Below are 23,006 nucleotides of genomic sequence, written 5' to 3'. Positions count from 1 at the left end.
CTGTATATATGTCTAATTTATCAGTTTCTTGTAGATTGTCAGCAGCCTGCTGCCTCCATACCGCCACACGGCTCACAACTAGCCAGGGGGCCAGATTGCCAGACTGTCAGGTAAACTTAACTAACTCTTCTCTTTGCACATCGCTGCATGCACGTCTTCAGCTCCCCTCCTCTTCCTTATGCAAAAGCTCTTCACTGCGCTTCTCCACTAACAGCAAACTTCTATCAACTTGAGGAACAGTGATAATTTCTGCAGTGACAGTACAAACACGAATCACAGCATGCACGCGCTTATATCCATGTGAAAATACGGAAAAGAATGCCAAGTTGGATCTTGCAGTCCTAATTTGGTCTTTTTATGCAGGCAGTTTCTCAATTATGCCAAAATAATAATGATTTTATTTTGTGGCTAGATAAATTTATGTAAGTGGGGGATGTTTAATTTTAGGGCCAGGTGTAGCCTTTTCTTTTTCTAAGGTAGTATTTTAAAGGCATTTGTCAGATATTAGCGGATACTTTTCAGAAAGCTCTCCCTGACCTGGAAACTCTGACCCGCTGCAGTCAGTTCTTAATCTTATTGTTAAAAGTAAACTCCTGGTGTCCTCGCTTGTAGCTGGTGCAAAGGCTAAATCCTGCTTCGGAGATGGTTGAGTTAATCGAGGCACAAAACCAAACCAAAGCAAGAAGAGATTATAATACTTTTCTTTATCTGTTCATGGCATATTCTGTGCATATATTTACTTATGCCTATACTCTCACATGAAACAGGTTAACTTTTAGACCTTAGCCTGATCTGTTGTGACCAAGTTGATCTATAGCCCTACGTGTAAGGAAGCAATTTCCCACGCAGCACTAAAATTCACAGAGGTGGAAGTCTGCAGTGATGCCCACTGGGGAACGGGTGTGGTACAGCTTTCAGACTGCCCATCAGGCACTGCTGAGCACCGATTCTGTGGGTCACAGGAGGTCTCTGAGTAGCCTTGGAACAGCCACTTGATTTGTGCTTCTCTTTTATTGCCTATAAATTGGAAGTATTATTAGCTTCCTTACTATATACGGATGTTATGAAAATTTTACTGAGGAGTTGGTGAAAGCTCATTACAACTGACAAGTACCCTTTACTGGTTTGCAGTTTGGAGTTTTACAGAACACTGAAAAAAAGTTACTAGTTCCATTTAAAATCCTTAAAATCTCTGTGAAGTGGCTTCTGCTGTATTTTAGATGTTACAGCAATTTGAGAATATTATTAGGTTCTTTGGATACACCAAAGTTTTATGTCAGCAAGTCTTATTTTAACCCTATTTAATTTACCATCACGAACCCGAAGCCTATTCTGTTCCTTCCAGAGCTACTTTCCTGGTGGAGAGTATGATCTACTACCACCCCTCTCTAAATGATAACAAACAATTGCTCCTGCAATTTTAAAAATTCTTCTCAGAGTGGAAGACCTACCCGTTTTACTACTGCTATACATTTGGCTGCAAGCGTTACCTTGTTCTGCAAACAAACCCATAGAACAGGAGTAAGGTCCAAAGGAAAGTCTCAGGGTTTTCTGGTTTGTCCCCGAATTCTTCCTCAGTTAGGAAGACCTTATTAGCTACAACAGAACTGGAAGTGTTGTTCAAGAGGCCTTTCTTGCCGTTTTTCCAAATAAAGGTCCTGGTATATGGGAAACAATAATGATAATTAAAAATATCATTAATACTTTTAAAAATGCAGAGCAGTCATTCCACAAACAACACACACCCGTATACTTAGCTGGACTATTGACTTTCAAATGACTATCGGTTTTTACCACCAGATTGATAGTCTTCTGGTGAAGGGAAAACAACACGCTATTTTTGACTTATTTATACTGCTGCCTTGCTTGTCTTGGCCACATAGCTGCGCAGTCTCACAAAGCAGTGAAGCGTTACAACAGATTTAATGCAAGTCAGCATGATGGCATGCGTTGTTGAGTGATTTAAATAAAGTAACTGAAATCCAGAGTAAAAATTGAAGGCATTTAGAGAACCAGTTAGATGTGCGGAGGTTCAGATTTTCTAAATCCAGCAGAGGAAGAAGACGGGAGCTTGTACTGCCCGTCCTTGTCCTCTGACAGTCCCTCCTGGTATGGTACGTACGCTTTCATTCACGTGGTGATGACAAATGAGGCAGATTAAAGCTCTGCCCAGCCCTGAAGCCACTCAGTTTGTGAGAAATAGGCTTGTTTTTTAAGGCTTTAGCATTACTCTCACAGTAATGTGACCTCTCGGTGGCATTTCACCCAATAGCTTGTTAAGACTTGTAATTCACACAGATGTTTTCTGCAGCATGCAGTATGTCTAATCATCTTTAAAGTAGTTAATGTGCCTGACGATAACACAGATTGATTCACTCTGAGCTTTAACATCAAATTCAGAGAGTTTTCCCTCACCCATTATCTATACTGAATTTTAAGTGGGGCTTGTGTAAATCTGGATTTCCTAGTGATTGTGATTCCAGCGCGTAGGCTTTGGTGAACCTCACTGAATAAGCTATGAACAGATTCAAGCCAAAAAGAAACTCCAGGACACACCTAGTCAATTTGTTTAGCTATACATCTGCCTGTCTTTTTGCTCAAGTTTGCATATTTCAACTGGACCCTGATCTGGAGAATCTGTGAAAACTTTTCAGAAGAGATTGTTTAAGTAAACTGATGCAACGATACATGAAAGTCTTGCTCAGCCTTCCATGCGTCACCTCGATTTCTAGATCCAGGTGTATGGGGCAAGCAACCAAATCTAAAAATTATTGGATGATGTTCCCCTTCCCTAGCATCTGCAGCTACCTGTCTGACGGCCTGTATTGGACAAGACCAAAGTATTGTCATCATCCAGCGTGTCTGTGTTTGAATTGTGTTCAGGTTTCTGTTCAATGCAGCGAAGGCCGTGTTTTCATTATCAGAGGCCAAAGTCTAGACCCAAGTTATCTATTAATAAAAACAAACCCCCAAAACCTGATACCGCAGATGAAATTAATATTATTTTTTAATGAGAAATAATGCTTTTATTTCATATAAAACAGGAAATAAATTAAAAATGAGGTAAAATATTACTGCATGCAAAATGGTTGCATTCTGAAAATATCACTGGTCTGTTTATATTTTGCATTGCTGATTTGTTACAGTTACAATCAATGCCAGACAATATTGCATGCGAATGGCATCTTTAAGACAAAGAACATGGTACTTACTAACACCGAAGGGCTTTGCATGCTATTTTCCAATTGATTTTAGAAATACATGGTTAGCATTTTGAACGATTAGCTGGGGAAAAAAAGAGCTGCATAAAAGCAGAGAATGATACTAACACAAAAAATAACACAGACTTCATTCTTCAACTGAATGAATAGATACCCAAATGATACCGGCGCTTAAACAAAGGTTTACAAAAAATGTCTATTAAAACCAGATGTTTTAAAAGCTGCACATATCCCATGGGGGGGTGTGTGTAACAATGTTCTTCCTTATTCTCAGCTAATAGTCAACAGCTTCAGGTTCTTCCATGTCTTTCTATTGCTTTCTGTAATTAATCCCACCTGCCATCCGCTACTGCCCGCGACTGTCGATGTGCCTGATAGCTCACCTCCAGGACCTACTGCCATGATCACCTATACTGCCATAAAAAGCACGCTGCATGCCATGTGTCACTTGCTGATCCTGATGTAATTTTTGTTTGTATACTGTTGCATTAATGAACTGGATGTATTGTGTTTCTGAAGACAGGGTGGTATAACAGTAGAGTTTTAAGAAAAGATTCAAATCTGCTAGGACTGCAAGTGATGTGTATATATGTTGCTGCAAAGGTGCCTGATAACCTTGTAATATTTTTCCTCTTCTTAATGCCCCTAATATTTATTATTGGTCGAAAGGGGGATGGTGAGACAAAGTTTTATATTTTTTCTGTACATAGAAGCGTGCTTGTATTCCAAAGTGAGAAGCAACGCAGAATTACCATGAAGAGAAAACAAATGTACTTCTAAGGACAGTGCTTCCTAATCTGAGGTTAATCTGGGATAGTTTGTATTACAATATTTGCAGCCAGGGCTGACTTTGTACTGAAGGTCATGCCAAAACATTATTATATTTGTGTAGAGGAGAATCTCATGCCTTTCAAAGAGGTCCTCTTTTAGGCCATTGCTGTACATAACTAGTCTTAACTATGGCCATTTCCAGTTCTCTCCCTCAGAGTATGAACACCTTGTGTTGCTTATTTTTAAAGTTAGGAAGGAAGCCCCCAAAGACAAACACATCTCTGCTAATGAGCAAGGAAAATGTCTGTCGAGTTTTTGTTCCTTTCTGACAATTACAGAAGTCCTTCAAAAAAATAATCGGGGCGTCAGAGGAGCAGAGTAAGGCGGTCTTTGTAGGGTAACATGACGACCTCCTTGTTTGTCTTCCCCAAATGTGATGTTAAAGTTCTAATTCACTTTTATTTCTGTGAAGGACTTAAGACTAGTGTTGCTTCTAAGCCTATCTTGAAAATTTAGGAGGTGTCAAAGCCAGGAGCTGGCTCTTGATGAGTGGAGATGTTTGAGAGTAAATGCAGACCTTTTGGGTCCATCTGCAGTCAATCCTGACACAGCCTCATTTGAGCCTGGTAGGCAAAGATCTCACTCAGATTCCTCTTTAGATGCTGTATCTGCATCTGTATGGGGCAGAATATGGCAGAAGAAAAAGATAGTTGCAGCCATTCAAAGAATTACTTAGAGAAGACAGGTTTGGTATCTTCTCAGAGTGTTTGATTAAACAAGTCCAATGATTAAGCTTCAAGAAAATATTTTAAATTAAATATTTATGCCTAGGTGCTTAAGGTTAGACTAAATCTATATCTAACCTGAGGAGTCATAGTCCATAGCACTAAACACTTTGGGACTGACCTACTCAGACAGCAGAGCAGAAAACAAAGTTTGCGAGGTCCTGAACTTCTGTAACCCACTCTCGCCAACCATTTTGCAATCAGGAAACTCATGTTCAGGAGCATTAATGTGAAACAGAACCTAACTTAAGACACACAAGTCTATGATCTTCAAATAAGCCCAGAGGTGCAAGGACCGTAGCTCCTGCTGGACTGTAGTACCTGTGGTCACAGTCTCCCAGGCTTCTCTGATTTGAAAATGTGGACATTGCCATCTACTTTCTTAATGGTGATGGTGCACACTTGTTTCTGTCTTCAAGCAAGCGCAATGTCATTTCTTTGTTTCCCTAAGTAAATGCTATATGTGGAACTACAGACATTTTCAGTACTGCTGGCATTTCCAGTGGCAGATTTGCAAATACCTCTGGCATTTCAAATTGATTCATTTCCAGCAATAGACTAATTTCATTCCTCCAGCCAACGCTCCAATAGTCTGTGCTACAGAGATAATATGTAACGGTATGGTTTCTAAAGAAGGAAAACGCAAATTTTCTTGAAGACAGGGATATAAATGATTGTGCTTCATCATATATCACACTGTTGAGCTCAGAATAACTTCAAGACCGTAGAACATTTAAAGCGTTAGGAAAAAAACTCTTCCCAGACACATTAAAGAAGTGGGTTTTGTTTGGTTGGGTTTTTTATATAAATTGCATTTACTTGCATTCTGTTTTGGAATCTCATTTTGCCACATGCTTTCCTTGAAAGATTAATGGCTGTCACTTAGCTTGACATCGGCAAGATGAGCTGAAGTTCACCCTTTTAAAACAGGACAGGCCAAGGCTGAGGAATCATACGGCCCTCACTTAAGCTGTGTCTGCGCTGCTTACTGCAGTATAGCGTAGACTGCTGAGCTCCTTTTAAACGAGCAAACCTCATTATCCGAAGCTTTTCTAGCAGGAGCACCCTGGAACTCTGCACCGCGAGGTGGGATACATTTGTGTTAGCTGCCCCTTCGCTTTGTGCTGCCGCTGCTGGGCTGCTACTCCAGCCCCGACCTGTTTGCCGAAAACTAGCTCAGACCTCTCTGCACTGTATGACAGCGTACACTATAAATGCACATTTAGAAGCTTAATGGGTGAATGCCGTCATCAGATAAGTCGTACATAAAAACCAGTCAAATGACGAAAGTATATGAGAGAATTGAAGGAAGATTTTAACAGCACAACCCCAAAAAAAGCCTCAAAACACAACCTCCCCACACCCTTTGGAAGTGTTAGTTACAAAATACGTAATGCTTATGTTGCTTGACAAGGAAGGTTACACCATATTTGTGTGAATGTCCTAGTAAATAGGTCATGTTGAGGAAGAAATCACGTTTTCACGAAGTGATGAAACCTGATTTCCAGACTGTCACTGTCCTTCATTTCAAACAATTAGCAAGTTGCATATAAAAAATCTTTAATGCTCACATGAAGATGGCACCTGTATTTCATCCTTCAAATTTGCTCCCCTCTTTTGCACGTGCCTTCATTTCTCGATGCAGCATTTTTCGCCAAGCATGCAAACAGCAATTGTGTCCGTGAACTGGCAAGCGGGGTGTCTGTGCCACTTCATGTATGCATCCAGGTGTCGCCACATGTGCGCGCGCTGAGAATTTTCTTTACGTTTATGTTCTTTATGTCTTTATGTTCTATATGTATCTGAAGACACAAATTTAGAAACGAGGCTTCATCCCCTTTTAAAGTTTGTTTCCAGCCCTGCACTATTTACGGGAATGTAAAAGGTTTGCTGCGTATTTTAAGCACTTTTTCTCTTTTCTTTTTAATTTTCAGTCCTAATGCTCTTCCAGAAGAGCAGCCACATTCCAGCTCTCAGTGTGCCCCTCTCAACTGTCTCTCTAAGCCTCCTCCTTACCCCTAATCTTCATATGCAACGTAAGAGAAAATGCAGACAGAGTGGAGTTCATGCAACAAAGGTTGGGGTTGTTCCCAGCCAGCGGGTAGACAATCCTGCCTTGTTGCTGCATTGGCAAGTCTGGATTCATATCCCCTGCTCTGGCGACTGAGGGAAGGTTGAGAAGAAGAACACACAAAGCACAGAGCCCAACCTATCAAGAAGACTTTTTATGGTTCCTCTGATTGTATTCAAACTTTGCTGTCACAAGTAAAGTGTAGTGAAATTTAACATCTCGACAAAAATGTTCCTCCCAGCTGCTTGGCTTTACCTCTGAAATAACGAGAGACTTAAGCCAATCTTAAGAAAAGTATGTTACAAAAATCCTACCCTCGCATCCTCTAAGTTCAGCTATAGGAACCAGTTCAAATTTCCTTTTGTCATGAAGGGTGTGATATTTATTTCTTACTTTATTTGCACCAGAATTTTGTGTTTATAAAATAGTCTCTTTTTTTTTTTTTTGTGAGAGTTGTATTTAATTGATTTAATTTTTTAAAAACAAGCAGAAATAGCTTAAGTGAAGAATGACTGTGTTAATATGAAAAAGAGGCTCGTTGCATTGGCCAGCATATGGCCAATTTTTATTGCACAAAAATGTTGGAAATGGGTTGAATTGGAATGTTAACAATGACTGTATATTTTGCTGCTGCACTGATATTGTTTATGCACTTGGTTTTTTTAATTCCTATTGCATTAGCTTCTGGTTTTGTTCTAGCTCTTCACTGAAAGATAATTATTAAGCCTAAGAAGGAGTTGAAAGGATGATGTATTGATTTGTTTTCAGTTGTTTGCTTGCATTGTAATTGTATTTTTGCATTTCAGACGAGTAGACGAATTGGTGCTGTTTTTTGGGGTTACTTTCTATTTGGTATCCGAGAAAGAAAATCTAAAACAAGTAAAATGCTGTGTGCTAATTAAAAACATTCTTTCCTCCTGCTCCCGTATTCAGGACACTAGCTTGAGGCCTTACCCTGAAAGGCTCGTATGAATGGCGAAGTCGCGTGCATTTCGTGTGAAGTATTCTGTGGTGAAAGGACTCGTGCAGGTAGGGTTAACCGTGTGGATCAGAGTTCGTAGGACTTTATTGCAGTGCATTTTTTTCCTTGCCAAAAATCAACAGACACAGAACCTTAGCTCATGTCAGTTTATGACAAATACTCAGGTGATCTACACTACGCAGACTCTATCGCAACAGTGCACAGTGTTCCTAGTTAAAGATTCTTTCCTGTAAAAGCTGAGTAAGTCTGGTTTTTTTTTTTTTTTTTGTCTTAAAAAGTAGTGAGTTTCAGAAGAAAATCAAGGACAGAGGAATTTATTTTGCACAGTACCTGACAGCAAGGTAAGCGGCTGAGTAGGGGGTCGTGGTTCAGCATCTATGGGCTTCCCGTCTGGTCAACAGCTAGAAAAAGAAGTCTGCAGCACTGCCTGCCTACCTACCTGTTGGTAACTAGCAGACTCCTTGCTTTGTCAGGTGGCCTTAATTAATTTACAGAAGAAAGGCTTAGATATTTCCACATGTCTTTATTCCTTCTCTGCAGCATATGTGTGGCCAACAAGCGGGAAACGCAGTACATCCTAAGGTATGGAGCAGCCGGGGGGGGGGCAGGGAGGGGAAAGAAATTGCTGCAGGTGCGGTTGGAATAATTCTTTCATATTCTGCCTGAATCTGAGAAAATGAAGTCAGTCTTCTGTTAGCAACAGTGCTTACCAAATGTTACAAAACATCAGCAGAGGAAAGAATCGGTGACCACTCAGTGTGCCTAACAAATCATTATTACCATAGTACCAGTAACGAAGGTGCTGTAAATAGAAATACTCTATGTCATCAACAACGTACGTCGTGTAACCTTGGCAAAGCAGCTGAGCTGTTGTAACAAAACATTCAGAGTCAGAGGTGGAGAAAACAGGAACAAACTAATGTCCAATTCTGATCAGATCAAACAGCCAACACTCGGCAGTGTTTCGACTTCGGTTTCCATGCAGTTCGCGTGATTCTTCTCATATACATTTACATGGCTGTTCAGCATCATACTTAACCTACGTGTTGTCTTGTCATAGAAAAGTCGAGTGAAACCTTGTTCAGCTCTATCATAACGTCTGACACTGAGATTAGCTGCTATTTTGATTTTTATTTTGTAAAAAACAACATTTTGTCTGAGGCAAACGCTGCCTTCAAGACGCTTCTCAGAATCCCTGACCTTGTCAGACTGGTGTATGAATATCGCACAGTGGCACGTCTGCATCCAACAAAGACAGCTACTGTATATTGTTAAAAAAGAATTTGCATTGCACTTTGAATACAGTTACTGCAAGCTGCACTTGGAATAGTTTTTCCTATTTTCATATCCAAATCAAATGCATTTTCTCTGAATTTAAGTTAAATTAAACTCAAATTCAGTGAAATACATTTACTTTCTATACAGATACGAATTTATTTGAAAAAATGTTGTATCGGAACAGTTGTTTAGAAACGTATTTGTTTCCAGTTGTGATTTGCAGAGCAACTTTGGGAAATTGAAGCATTGTACTGGTGTGTCCATGTGGATTAAGAGTTGCGCAACAGCATCCAATGGTATAGAAATTGTGGCCCCGTTTTATAGAAATAAATGGGTTTATTAAATTTTTTATTCTCTTAAGCTTTAAATGCTTCATTTCTAAGTTTTCAATTTACATTTTTTTATATGTAATAGGACTTCAGTGTTGGAAATGTAAGACAACTAGAAGAAAAAACCAACCTAAATGTACAAATGGCTGTAGTTATTGCATTGTAAGTTATAAAACTGTGTAGGTCCCTGGGACAACTTTTGTCAGTTAATCAGTACAAAATAAAACATATATCTTGAACTTGAGATGATAAACTCTTCTTTATTATATAGTGATTGATAACATACAACTTTGTGAGAGGTTTTGTAGGGAATATTTACATGCAGACAAAACTAGAAACAAAAGCCTGGTTTTTTTAAGGGTTGCAAAATATTATATTTTGCCCATTTAAAATCAGAAGATATGTCAACACATCATAAACTGATTTTTAAAGATGAAGAAAAAAAATAGTACATATATTTTGTAACTATTGAGTAGACTCAGAAAGGCTGAAGTGTGTCCTACACAGTAAAGCAGCAACTCAAATCCTGCTCCAACTCTCCTATCTGAAATACAGCTTTCATTCTCTATCATGGCCTTGAAATTTCTTAGGATTTGGAATAGCCTATTTGGTTCTGGGGCGTTTTGGTTTGGGTTTTATTTTCCGATGCAGTGAAAAAACATTCCTTGTTCAGTGAAATGATCCACTTCTGGAAATCCAGTTTATAGGAAATATGTGGGAAAGAAAACAAAAAAAGAAATCAATATAAGGGGAGAAAAAGATTAATAAATACATTGTAAAATGTAATAGTATAGAAAATATATTTTCTATCAGTCCGAGTACAAATAGACATTTTACAGAAAGAGGAAATATTATCATTTTTCATGCTAATTGTATAGAAGCTTCTGCCTTCTAAACGGACGCAACAGTGATATTCTTTCTGAATGATCTGATTGACAAGTTGGCATCTCTGTGCTTTCTCCATCCACATTTTTCACAGTAAATTAATGTAACCATAGCTATACAGTAGGGCTTATAGAATGAAACCGTAATTAAGGTAACGCTGCAAGTTTTAATGCCAAGATGAATTTCAGTTTATTTTTTATTAAAAAAAAAAAAAAGTGAACTTGTTTAAGCCATTTGCCATATTTAAGTGTGAACAGAAAGGAGATTATGTTATGAAATATAATCTCACTTATGAAATATGACCTCACCTACGAAGGCTGCTCATGATAATTTAAGTAAGCTGTTAGCAAAATATGACCCAGTCCTCATCACACTGGAAACAACACCCATGAGTCTGGGCCCTTATTTTGATACCAACCTTATCATTCAGCGTGCAATGCCAAAGTCAGTAGTTGTGCTACCAATTCCACTATAGCTGGATTGATCATCATCGTAAGTTAAAGAATTTATCAGCCGTTCTGAGGTCTGTTCCTTTCTTTGGCGAAAGATGCATATCCACTGAGGTTACAGTAAATTTCTTTCTTTTGTGCTTCGGAAATCTTCGTTTGAGAACGGCAAGCACTGATGTTTTACCTTTGAAGTATGATAATTGCTATAGTTACCTCTTTAAAAATTCCAGTCATCACTTTTCTTCAGTTTTCCTTTGCTGTGTGTGCAGTGAGTCTGAAAGGGATGTACAACATTCAGCCTTTTTTTAGCCATTAAGGGTTGTTCTTTTTAGTATAACTAAGCATCCTGTGGAAAAGAAACAAAAAAGCAATTGCCTTTTGCCTTCAGGCACAAATGCATCTAAATATGCAATGTAAAATGCGTGCATGAGATTCTTAACATCGTGTAGCTTTTCCATATCCATAACTAAGCTAGAAAATTCTTATTTCTTGTGCGATCTGCATAGTCCTCCTGCCAGAAAGGCAAGACGACTATCACAGAGAGTCTGTATCTTTCATTCTGAGGTACGTGGATTAAATCCTCATTGAATTTTAATCTGTTTCCCGTGGAGTTCTTGAAAATCCCCTTCGTGAAATCTAATGGCAACCAAGTGACAAACTGACAAAAGGTAAAGGAAAAATCCTATATTCCATAACTGGTGTTAATGTGCAGGCAGACTCTGGGTGATAGGGCCTTGTCTTTCAAAAACGTCTTTCTACAAAGGTCTGTATTTGTTTTGATTATCATGATTTGCTTTAAAAGAAAGAGTGGAGAAGAGTGTATGTTTTTTCTCAGTATTAGTAAACTGAGTTAAAAAGTTAGTATTGATTATATGGTTATTGAATTTCAAGAATATTTTGGAAATCGGTAAACACAAGCGATTGATAAAAGTTTCAAGTAGACTGGCTTGCTAGCTGAGTTGTTATTTTATCAGCTATGAAGAAGAAATAAGAGTAATCTAGCTTTTTTTTTTTTTTTCTCTTGTTCAGAGATATGGCTATGTGTGCTATACCAGTGGATAAATTAAGTCCATTTCATTAGTTATTGCCCTACTGATTTTCAGCCCTGTGGTTTGACTGTTAAAGGGTTAATTAATTTGATCCTTTGTAAACGATTTAAAAAAAAAAATGATGTTTTGTGACTTTTGTAATCTATTGAATGTTTCCATTTGCATGATGTTCTGTATCTAACGAACCATACAGATTGCTGTGTTCCTTTCAAGAGTTTTAACATTGGTGGAGTTTGTGACAAACACAAATTTGTATACTGTATGTTTACTGCTGTAATAACTCAGCTACTCCTATGTTGAATTGACATTATGTTGTCCTGCCTTCTTGGGGTTAAATGATGGAGTGTTTCTAGATGGTGAAGAATATAAAAGTATATATGTTCATTTGCGAAAGACTGAATATTGGAAACTCTTCTTGTTGCTACTTTATGCTAAAAGCAAAAAAGTTAAATAATTCTTGTTTCCAAAAATGCATCATTTGTTTTTAAAATCGAAGTAATTCCCATGTTAACCCTTCCTTGTCCTTGTAGACAATCCTAGATTAATGCCTTGTGAGGGATTCATAAAGTCTGTGCTTGTACATGTGTAATATGATCATGCAGTCAAATGGTTGGGAAAAACACTCTAGTGCTGAAGAAAATAATTAAAAGAAGCCAATATACTGATTCTTACATCTTTATGTTCCAATTAAAATTACAGTGTAATGCATAACTGTTCCAGTGAATAAACTGGCCATTTTTGTTCGTTTAATTCCATGCTGTCTGGTCTACTTCTATTTACGTCAGTTTGCAGTGCGTTGGCTTGGGTTATACTTTTCCATTTATTTAGTTCTTAAAGATCCATAATTGTAAGTTTGAAAGATATCAGAAAGGAAATTGAGAACGGAAATCAACATTATAGGAAAAAGGAATCAGTATTAAAGCAGAGATGCTTCCTCTGTTTCCTGAGATTGAGGCAGACACTAAAATACAGATTCATTCCCCATATACTGTTTCCAACAGATTTGAGTAATCTCTGAAATGCTGCAACACCTGCATAAAGTCTCCGTACAAGAATACCTTCTAAGATGTATATCTCCACTCTCAGGAGATGTGGAAGCAAAGGAAGCGCTGAAGTCGGCATAAAATTGTCTTGGGGGGTGCTGTGTAAAATACAGCATACCATACCTGCTTTTTAAGTAAGAAACATCTTTTATCCCTCGTGGAAGAGAAGAGCCTTGCTCTGACATCAAGGGGGTCAAAATCCTCCCTCAGCAGCCAGTGCCGCAGAGGTCCGGGAGCATGGCCGTGGCAGGCAGGCGGCCACAGCAGCTCCTGCGGTGAAGCTCACTGCTGGCAGGGTCTCTGAGGGGCAGCAAATGTCCAGCTTTTAGAATTGGGCCAGGAAAAGGGAAGAGCCTGGAGAAAGGATTGCACCTGCTGTGATGTTTGACTCAATGGGAACTATTGGAGGGCTGTCTTTGTTTCCTTTTTTTTTTTTTTTTCTTTGTTTTGCTGGCTGCCGAGGCGCTTTGGAGAGTAACAGGATTTGTGCACAGTGACAGAAATGCAGTTCAAGAGCTGTTACTTGTCTGAGTTCTTCCCGCTTCTCTCTTTTCTTCCTTTTTCTCATGTGGCAGGGGGAGGTCTCCCACCATGTCTGTGTTCATTGCAGAAGTGCCTTTGGCACGGTGTTGCCTGATCATTTTAGCCGAAGTGTGACTGCTCAGGGTAGAATTTTCTTACATTCCTCTTCAATTTTAAATTACAAGAGTTTCTGAGAAGAAAAAAACAGGGAGAGCAGACTTTTCTTCCTCAGCGTATTTCTTTTGACAGCAGTTTCAGAGGGTTGCCCCTTGTGTGAATGTTCTTGTGGCAAAGATGATTTGAGAAACTTCTAACCTTATTGCTCCTTCCCCTTCCTCTGTGTCATCCCTTCAGCTGGTCCTGTGCAGCTCTCTGAGAGGCGATGGTATGAGTAAGGTCACTGAAATAGTCTGGATTAAAAAAAAAAAAGAAAAAGAAATAACTCCAGAAATACATCTTTTGTTTCCAAAGAAAATGTCTGTGTAATACCACCCTTGTTCTGGAGCAGGCCGTAATTTCTGACAAATTAACTATTGGTTTTCCTATAGAAATAAGGCAGATGATAACGGAAAAGACCCTGAAGCTAAAGTTTACAGTGACTGCCACTGCAAGTCTTTCTTTCTGGATACTCCCCTTCATAAATCCTGCAGTTAAGCTTAGAGAAATGCCGAGCACTCCCAGTTATACCTAAAGGCAGCAGGACCCATAGTTTGACTCTCTTAACACCATAAAACACTGACAGCTCAGGCTGAGCACAAAATATTACTGCATAATTTTGAACAATGTTGAAATCTAGATTTCACGAGACCAATAATAAGAGCAGAGGTACTAATTATGAAGAGGGCCATATTAAAGGGCCTGACATCCACACCTTCTAGCAGCCTGCGAATGACAAACATAAAAGAGGATATTTTATATATAGAACAAAGTACAGGGTAAAAATGGAGCTAAAATAGATAATAATAATAATAATTATGTGCATCCTGGGAAAAAATATTTGGAATAAAGCCAGCTCTCATCTATTTGAGTATGCTAAAGGCACAGGCACAACTGCTTTCCTCTCAGTGGAAGGTTTGGGTGATTGCCTGAATGAAAGAAGAAAGTCCTAACTTTGCACAAAAATGAGGCTTAATACTATAGTTGACAACTCAGCAGAAGCTTAATAACCCAGTAAAAAATATTGACCTTGGCAAGAATGATTCCTTTTTGACTAGAACATTATATTAGAATGCACACATTTCACTCATTATTATTTATAAATTCTCTTATATCATATTGGAGGTATCTAACTTCAGGAATAAGGTTTGGTGGCTGGTTTTAGAGAAAAAAACCCAAACGCTTAAATTATAATAATTTATAATAATACGTGACTGAGAAAATGGTTGTTTTTTTGTGAGAAAGCTCCATATTAGGCAGGGGAAAGAAGCCCTTTCATGTCCCTTAAGTGAGTTATCAGAAAACTTTGGAAATAAATAATGAGACAGTTCTGTCCATTTAAATTAATTCATAGGATTCCCTTCCTGGGGAGGGCTGTTACCTTTTTAAGTGTTGATTACCTCCATCAAGGAAATTGATTTTTGCTATTCAATGCTGCCATATTGGTTAAGGTAGTAAAACAGGCTATTTACACAGATTAAGAATATAATATGGAAAGCTCCATGAGTACAGAGCTCCCTTGAAGATCAAATTCTGAATGCAGAGGCTGTGGGCCCAATATTTTGTTCTCCCCTCACAGAGATGGGAAAAGCCTATTATCACGGGAGAAAAGGAGCTACTGTTTTTACAGCACACAGGTCATCTTCTGTCCACCTATAGAAGACTAAATGGCTTTGCTATAGCGATAAGAAACCTCTGTTAGAGATCTACAACCTCTGGAAACTCAGATGGCTCAGTGCTGATCCATCCAAGGTAGCTTTTTCTATAGGGATACAGCTTGCTAGTGCTCTGAGATGAAGCGGCAGCTCTCCTTCGTAGCTATACGGATGCTACCATCAGACCCTAGACCAGGCAAGGTACTTCAGAATCAGGTGGGGTTTGACCTGTGTCATTCACAGTTGGTTGAGAAACTTGCTTTGACCCGAGTTAATGGACCTGCCATTCAGTTTGTTCCTTTGAAATTTGATTTAAAGGGATCCCCGGGTTGGACCAAAGCTCCACAGACTTTAGTGGGCTCCATCTGGATGTTGGGCATTCAGCTGTGCGGAGCAGATGCCAGAAGCGGGGGCATAACATGGAGTATCTCATGCAATTTGAAGATGTGACTGACGAGTGCTTTTGTCACCAGCTAGTGACTCAACTTCAGCCAGGCAAAATGTAAAATTAGAACTTAAATAAACGCACTGCATACAAATACCAACAATCTCAAAGTCCTACGTTACTTAGAGAGAAAATGCCTCTGTGAAGCCACTGCTGCTTTCAAAGGTTTTTGTTATCTAAGCCAAATGCAAAGTAGCTCTTTTTATCTTCAGAGCACTCTATGCATATTAATTCATTCCCGAAACATCTTTGCAAAATGGGTACTGTTATCTCTCACCTACAGATAGACAAATTGAGACTGTGCGATGGGAAAACATCAACACTCAAGAAAGCGAGCCAAGTTTCTTTACATGTAACCCTCCACCTCTCCACGTACATCCACGCTGCCCACACTGGAATATCAAAGTGGTTTTAGATGTGGTAGCCAGGTGGCCTCGTGAAGGTGAGTTCTTTAGTCCCTGTGGTACATACCCTGCTCCAAAACCTGTATTGCTCAAGTGCTTGAGTTGGTTCAGAGCTTGTTCCCTATTTCTGCAGTGCTCATAGATCCTCACTATAAATAGTGGAGGTTTAACATCCACTTTCTGGTTTTAATTTCCTTAGATCTGTGCCCTCCTTCTGACTGTCTGCCAGGCCTGTAAACCAAAAAAGCGATTTGACTCACGAGGTCCAAGATGAAAACACTGCCTAAACATGGGAAAACTTTTCTTCCCCCAACAATGTTAGCTCGGTAAAATATAGATGTTCTTTTTTCAGCAGAGTGACTTTAAAGTGACTGCATCCTTTTAAAGACTGTGTTCAAAATTGTGAATATAAATCTGCAACAGAGCCAAAATTAGGATTCTGGAGTTTCTGAAGTTTTAGACCCTTTGTCTAAGCAATTATGCATAGTGTTATTTATGCCTGAATACAAAAGCATGGCACATTTCAGTGTGGTAAAGTTACAGCCATATGCAGTGCATAAAGCCTCGGGTGTGTACTGTAAAGCTTGCTCGACGTACTGAGTTCCAAAATTAGACAATGTTAGATCTCTGGAGGTAAAAATACATTTTAAAAATTATAAATATGAATGGAATGCTATTTTTGAGATTCGGCATACGAGAGAGAGTTTAAGTGGAACAGGAGCAGCATTTATATCCTTTTCACAGCCTTTGCTCCAAATAATCACATTTCAGCCCCAAAAGATCCAAGGGAGTCTGTGGAATGTGGAACAGAATGAAGGAAAACAAGGGTGGATGAAGCTGACTTAGAGGAGTCTGCAAATGCAGCAACAGCTTTGAAGTCTCTGTGTTTAAAGTCAGTATAAATTATTGAGAAGCATGCTGAAACCCCTGTGCATGTACCATATGCCTCATTAGGAAAAACCTGAAGTACCTGACAGCTTGGTTTTTAACAGTAAGGAAAAGAAACAAAGTTAAGGGAATATTGCAATATCGAGACCAGTATACTCGCTTCCAGAGCTGGAAGTAATAATTACGCCTTTCTTTTCACAACATGTTTTATCAGTCAATTGCTCTGCAGGTGTTGATCTGTTAAGAAGAGAACCAAAACATTTCACTTTACTGTTTAGGTAAGCATTCATACAGAGACAATGGTTAATATTTAATGTATGCAGCACCTCAGCAGTACACGGCTCTTGAAACAAAGTACGATCCCATACGTCATAGCACTGAAGAAAGAGAGCGGAGCTCAGGCTTGGCATTGGGATTGGGAATAACTGCAAAGCAATGGCAAAGATTACTTCATTTTCACGGTCACACGTTTCCATGTGGACAGAGCCCCTGGTCCCTGCTGCAGCCCTCCCCGGAGCTCCTGCATAGGGGGCACACCATAAAAACAGCTCACAGCAGCCACCAGCTCCTTCCACACAAGCTGTCGTCTTTTTCCCAGGAGTCACTGCTAGCTGTCCCATCACCTCAGTAGGCACGGGCCCCTCTGAGAAGAAGGAGAAGCTGCAGGACCCAAAAGATGGTGGCTAGGAGTTGGCTGCCACCGCCATCAGTGGATTCGCACAGCCCACGGTCAGCTCCCCAGTGACCCTTTGGAAAAGCACACCAACGATATCTCTGGCATTTATTTTCCTGCCAGACCACAAGGAACTTGTGGGCCATACCAGGAGCAGCTTTGCCTAACTTAAACGATTTTCAACAGTGAATTTAACTTGATCTGGCAAAAAGCTAGAGAGACTATTGATTTTGGATGTGGGGTGCACCTAAAAGAGTTGTCACTCCTGCCCTGGGAATCAGATCCCACTAAGATGTCTCAAATGGGGAGCTTAGACCACGGTGTTTTAACTTTTTTTCATAGTGGCTGTTGGCTGTTACTGCAGAAGAAAAGAAGAAACAGGAGGAGAGTAAAATACTTTCTCTAGTATAGCTTGCTTTCTGTCTTCCTTTTACTAACATGACTTTATGGAAGTTTGTTTTCACCTGTTGTTAATCCAAATCAAGGCTAAAACATTGTTGCTAATGGTATCTAAATATCTGACATAAACTGGATAGTGGGAAACGTATTTCATTAATGTTTGGTGGTGGTAATGAAGAATATTCTGACTTCTAAAAGCAATCAGTCTTTGTTAAATGAATGCCATTCTGCAAGACTTATCTAACAAAACTGATTAAATAGCGATTACTCCCTCTAAGCAGCAATCCTTCAGTAAAACTAAGGGATATGTGTGATAGCTTTATCTCCATATGATTTCAATAAATTACAAGAATTTGTTTGCAATAGACAAAATGCTTCTGTGCCACAAAAAAAAGGGGCAAGACAAAATTAACATTGAGGCGGTATGTAGCAGGAATGTTTCTTCCTTTGATTATCATAGTGCTGTTCTTGCAGAGCTACATGTTAGCGTTCACTGAGAGGGGATCTTATCAACGCTCATAAATATCTAAAGGGTGGGTGTCAAGAAGATGGGGCCAGACTCTTTTTGGTGGTGCCCAGCGCCAGGACAAAGGGGGCACAAACGGGAACACAGGAAATTCCATCTGAACATGAGGAAAAACTTCTTTGAGGTTGACAGAGCACTGGAACAGGCTGCCCAGAGGGGTTGTGGATGTTTGAATATCTCTGGAGATATTCAAAACCCGCCTGGATGCATTCCTGCCAACCTGCTCTAGGTGAACCTGCTCCGGCAGGGGGGTTGAACTAGATGATCTCTGAAGGTCCCTTCCAACCCCTATCATTCTGTGATTCTGTGATCTGTGTGGTAGAGAAAGTAGCCCTGGCAGTGGGGGGTAATAAATAAGATTCTTTATTACAGTGGCTGGAAGTGGGCAAAACCTGCTTCTGGGTAGTCCCCATAACTACCTTTGATAGGGCCCAAAACGACAACAGGGTGAAACAAATTAAACACAACGATGTTCCCTCTTATACAGTCAAGCAAGACAAACAGAGATCTGTATTAGAAGCATATTCTGGGTGAAAAGAAACTGCCATGGATTTTCTTCTGAGGGCTACCTACCCATCCTTTTTTGTTCCAGCATTTAATACCTAGGATTTGTCTAACCCCCCTGGAGTGCTTGTCATGGGCTACTTCTGATGTTTGACTCATGATTCACGCTGTTGACCCTGCAGCTCCTTCTCATGGGGAAGTAAAACCATTTCTAAGATGTGGTGAGTTCTAGACTTTTCGAGGGGGAGTAAGTAACAAAAAAGTTGGGTGCAGTTTTCGAGTAAGCCAGCGTAATGCTATAAATTCAAGGTCCACACCCTGTTCTGACACACGCACTGGGCGCTGCACAGGGAACATGCATCAGGCTTGAGTCCCTCTGATCTTTGTAAGCCACTCCCCAGGCTAAGAAGCCAGAGTCTGCAGCCTCAGGCTGAAGGTAACATTATGCCTTTGAATGCGGGATTCTGTGTTTGCCTGCTGATTTAACCGAGGTTAAGTGTCTGCCTAGTGCTTGCTTGCTTAGTCTGCGTATCTCTGTTGCACACACTACAGTTGCTTTGTGCATTGTAACTGCTGCTGCCATCGGAAGAGACTTTTCATCTGGAATGTGCATGAGGGCCTGAGATGAGTGAGATTCTTCTCTAATTAGTATCCTACTCTATCTTTTGCTATATCGGTTCTTGTTCTTCATTATTCTTCTCTGCTGGCAGAACTGGTTTGTGGGTTATACACTATGCAGTTCAACCAAGATTCAAAATGTATGATGAGCTGTACCCTAACTTAGGCAGGACTCGGCTTGGTTAGCTATGTATTTAAGTATGGATTTTTGATATTACAAGTTGCATTTTAATTATAGTTTTTATTTGGAGTTTCGTATCTAACAGCGAATGGCATTTTTCTGTCAGACCTCAGAGAAGGTACTGTCCAAAGTAGCTCTAAAGATGCTAATATTTGTAATGTTTAGAAGCATTATACATGTATTTTGTTAGGTAATGAGTTCATGCATCTCCTTTCTCAGGGTCCTGTACATTAATGGTCTAAAAATATGTTACTTCACAGATTTACTGTGGGGTACAGCACAAGGTGGTACTCAGAGAGACCAAAGCTAGAGGCCATAAACTGAATCCAGGAACAGAATTAGTGTGTAGCTGAGAAGAAAATAAGGTTAAGCTCCATCAGAAATAAAGAAACTTGACCAGAGGCAACAACAGAAACAGTCTCACTCAAGGAGTGAGTCAAAATCAAGTCTTCTGAAAGCTGTTTCCATTAGGAGAAGAAAAGGTTAACACAAAGAGGTTTACTGGAGGAACAATGGTTTACATACAAAGTGAAGCATTTGTTTTCTCACAAACTAAACAAAGATTGCCTATAAAGTCCTGTTTCCCTGAATGCTTCGGGGCTCCAGCAGCATGAGATGAGTGCTTGCAAGCCTTTCACATGCCAGAAGCGCTCTTTCAACTTTTTCTTGAGGCCAAGCCTCGCCAGCTGTCCTTGCTTTCCTTCTACACCTCGGTGTGCTTCCATAGTCTTCCTGTTGTTCCTCCCGCATGCAAATAGGTATAATTAAATCAAGTCTCCACCACTGCATTTCTCACCACCCCCACAGAAAGTTTTGGAGCCAGATGGCCCAGCTAGTGCCCACACTGTTCAAGTGGGTTAGCTGTGGCTTACTGCTTGCCTCAGTTACCACACAACAGAGGAGTACGTAACTCTTCCCACGTCGCCTAGGGTGGGAGGTATGCCGCAAGGCTTTTGTTCAAGTCATGTCATTTTCTGACCTTCATATATTTTAAGCGGAGTTGGCAGCACTGCCTGTGTTTAAGCTTATTCAATATTTTCTGTTCTCAGATCCCGTCTCCAATTATTACACTAAATTTTTAATCATTTAGGGTGATGTTTTCCAAGATAATATCTCTCTCAGATTAACTTTTTTGCACTTAAAAAATGTTTTTCCTTTTGCTGACATTGCCAAAAGACTCTCTGTCTCTCCCTGGAGATGGACAAGACAACAGATTGAGAGCAGTGTATAAAAAAGGAGGAAGGGCATGCCAGAAGGGGCGGCCGGTTGTTACCCTGTTAAAGCAGGCAGAATGGACCTGTTGCTGGTGCACAGCAGTTCAGAACCAGCTTGAACCAGCTGCTTCAGGTCTGTGCTGTATCTTACTGAAAAGAAAAGAGACAATAAGCTACTATGAGAAGGCTGTACTGCACTGCAGCGTACAAATGCTCTACCATGAATTCACTGACTGTGCGAATTTCTTGTATCACAAGCTGTCACCTCACTGCTTTAAATACATCAGTGTGCTTCAGGAGGATTTTCTCAAGAAAATGAGCTTTTGTGACCACTCTCCTGATGACACAGAGCGGTCACGATTCTCTTTTCTGAGGTGACCTTCATTTTCCAGAGTGACATTGTAATAAATTACCACTCACAGATAACATCGCAGAAAACAAAATTAACAGGGTTCCTACCATTTGGTTGGGATTTGTGGGGCGTGAGCATTTAGCCTTGCTTCCTTAGCTGTTTTCCTTCCAGGAGCAGAGCTTTACGTTTAAAGAAGCAAGTACAAAGTTCAATAATAAATGGTAATTATGCCTGGCTGAAGATTGGCCGTTGAGAAATCGGTTAATATTTGGGTTAGTCTCCCTTCAGTTATCACCTATAAGAGAAACAGAGAAAGCTCTTCTATTTTCAATCTTACTTTCATTCCCAGAAGCTAAAATTTTGTATTTTACAACTGTATTGACATCTTGGACAACTTTGAACAAATCACCTCCTGTAATACCTCATTTTCCTCCCCTGTCAAGAGAGGCTGATACTTCCTCCTTGGTGAAGTGCTTTGAGAATTATTAACGAGAGGTTCTCTACCTCTCTTGCTCTCTCCTTGTTTAAATTGGTAATACTAAGATTACCCAGTACTAGAATTGGTCTGAGTCCAGAGGAAGATTTAAATGCACACCGGTGTTCTGGAAGAAGTTTTTTATCTGAATTAGTTAATGATTGATCCTTGCTACACATCCATTAACTGTACGTAGCTAAAGTTTACAAGAATCTCGAGCTCCTTGCAATGAAGTCAGCAGGTACTAACGCTCTTCATAAGTATATTCACCTCCATATGCCCAACCCAGGTCAGGTGAATGAAGTCAGGACATAAATCAGTCTTTTACTTCTGAGTCACTGCTTTTTTTCATATGTTTGCAAAAGTAAACCCCAATGTTTGCAATCATAAGCACACAAAAAAAATCCAGGAGGTGATCTGACTGCCTCATTTTGAGTGGGAAATGAAAGGCATGGCTGCAAGTTATCAACCTTCTTCCAGAAAAGAACAATTTCACAAAGAGACCAGAAGAGTGAGACCCTTGGCATGTGGAGGCAGATGTCCCAGCTACATCAGTTCCCCTTGTGCTCGTTGCTGACCTGCTCTCTAACACCAAAAGCAGAAGACCCACTCATTCAACTTCTGCCTCGTGATCCTTTGCTGCAGCGTGTGTGGTACGGGTAGCACCACCACGGCCTTTCTCTGCTGCTGTGCCTCCCATGGGTCAGACAGGACTGGTGCCTCACACAGGTGGTCCCCTGACATCAGGAGAAAGTGTGTTACCATTGGGTTCTGCGTGCCAAGGAAGCCCATTGGAAAGGGCTCAGCCTCACACCGTAGCACAGGACTCTGGAGGAAGGTGAAGCCCTTTCACATGATTCCCCCTTGCAGATGTGGCCCGGTTGCATGCATGACTTTGTGGGGGCTGACAAAAGGTATCCTCATCCCTTGGGAGACAAGGAAATTGCAAAATCAGCAGCTTGCCTGAGCAGTCCGTAAAATCTTATCGCTGGAGATGTAAGAGCATATGGATCAAATGCAAGGTCTCTCTTGTCCACTCCCTGTCTCCGACAGTGGCCAAAAAAAAGATATAAGAGCAGGGCAAGTGCAGGGAGGTACTTCCCCAGAATATTCTTCCAGGCTCCAGCAATT

The 23,006-nt window shown here is 40.2% G+C and overlaps 1 protein-coding gene across 10 annotated transcripts in view; it reads left to right on the top strand.

The window, feature by feature from the left end:
• BICD1 (BICD cargo adaptor 1) overlaps positions 1–7,155 on the top strand; it is a gene marked incomplete at its 3' end in the record, with an annotated part of 188,082 nt that extends 180,927 nt beyond the window's left edge. For 4 of the 10 annotated variants that reach the window (XM_082494704.1, XM_082494694.1, XM_082494703.1 and 1 more), the window contains one exon: positions 35–82. In XM_082494704.1, the coding sequence (XP_082350830.1) occupies positions 35–82 (48 nt within the window). Of the gene's footprint in view, positions 1–24; positions 111–6,711 lie in introns of those variants that run through there. The other 6 variants (XM_082494702.1, XM_082494698.1, XM_082494697.1 and 3 more) reach the window with 4 other exon arrangements.
• Positions 7,156–23,006: the final 15,851 nt, after the last annotated feature.

The sequence above is a fragment of the Vanellus vanellus genome, assembly GCF_965231255.1.
Source record: "Vanellus vanellus genome assembly, chromosome: 1".
NCBI lineage: Eukaryota > Metazoa > Chordata > Aves > Charadriiformes > Charadriidae > Vanellus > Vanellus vanellus.
This window is presented reverse-complemented; position numbering and strand designations above follow the sequence as displayed.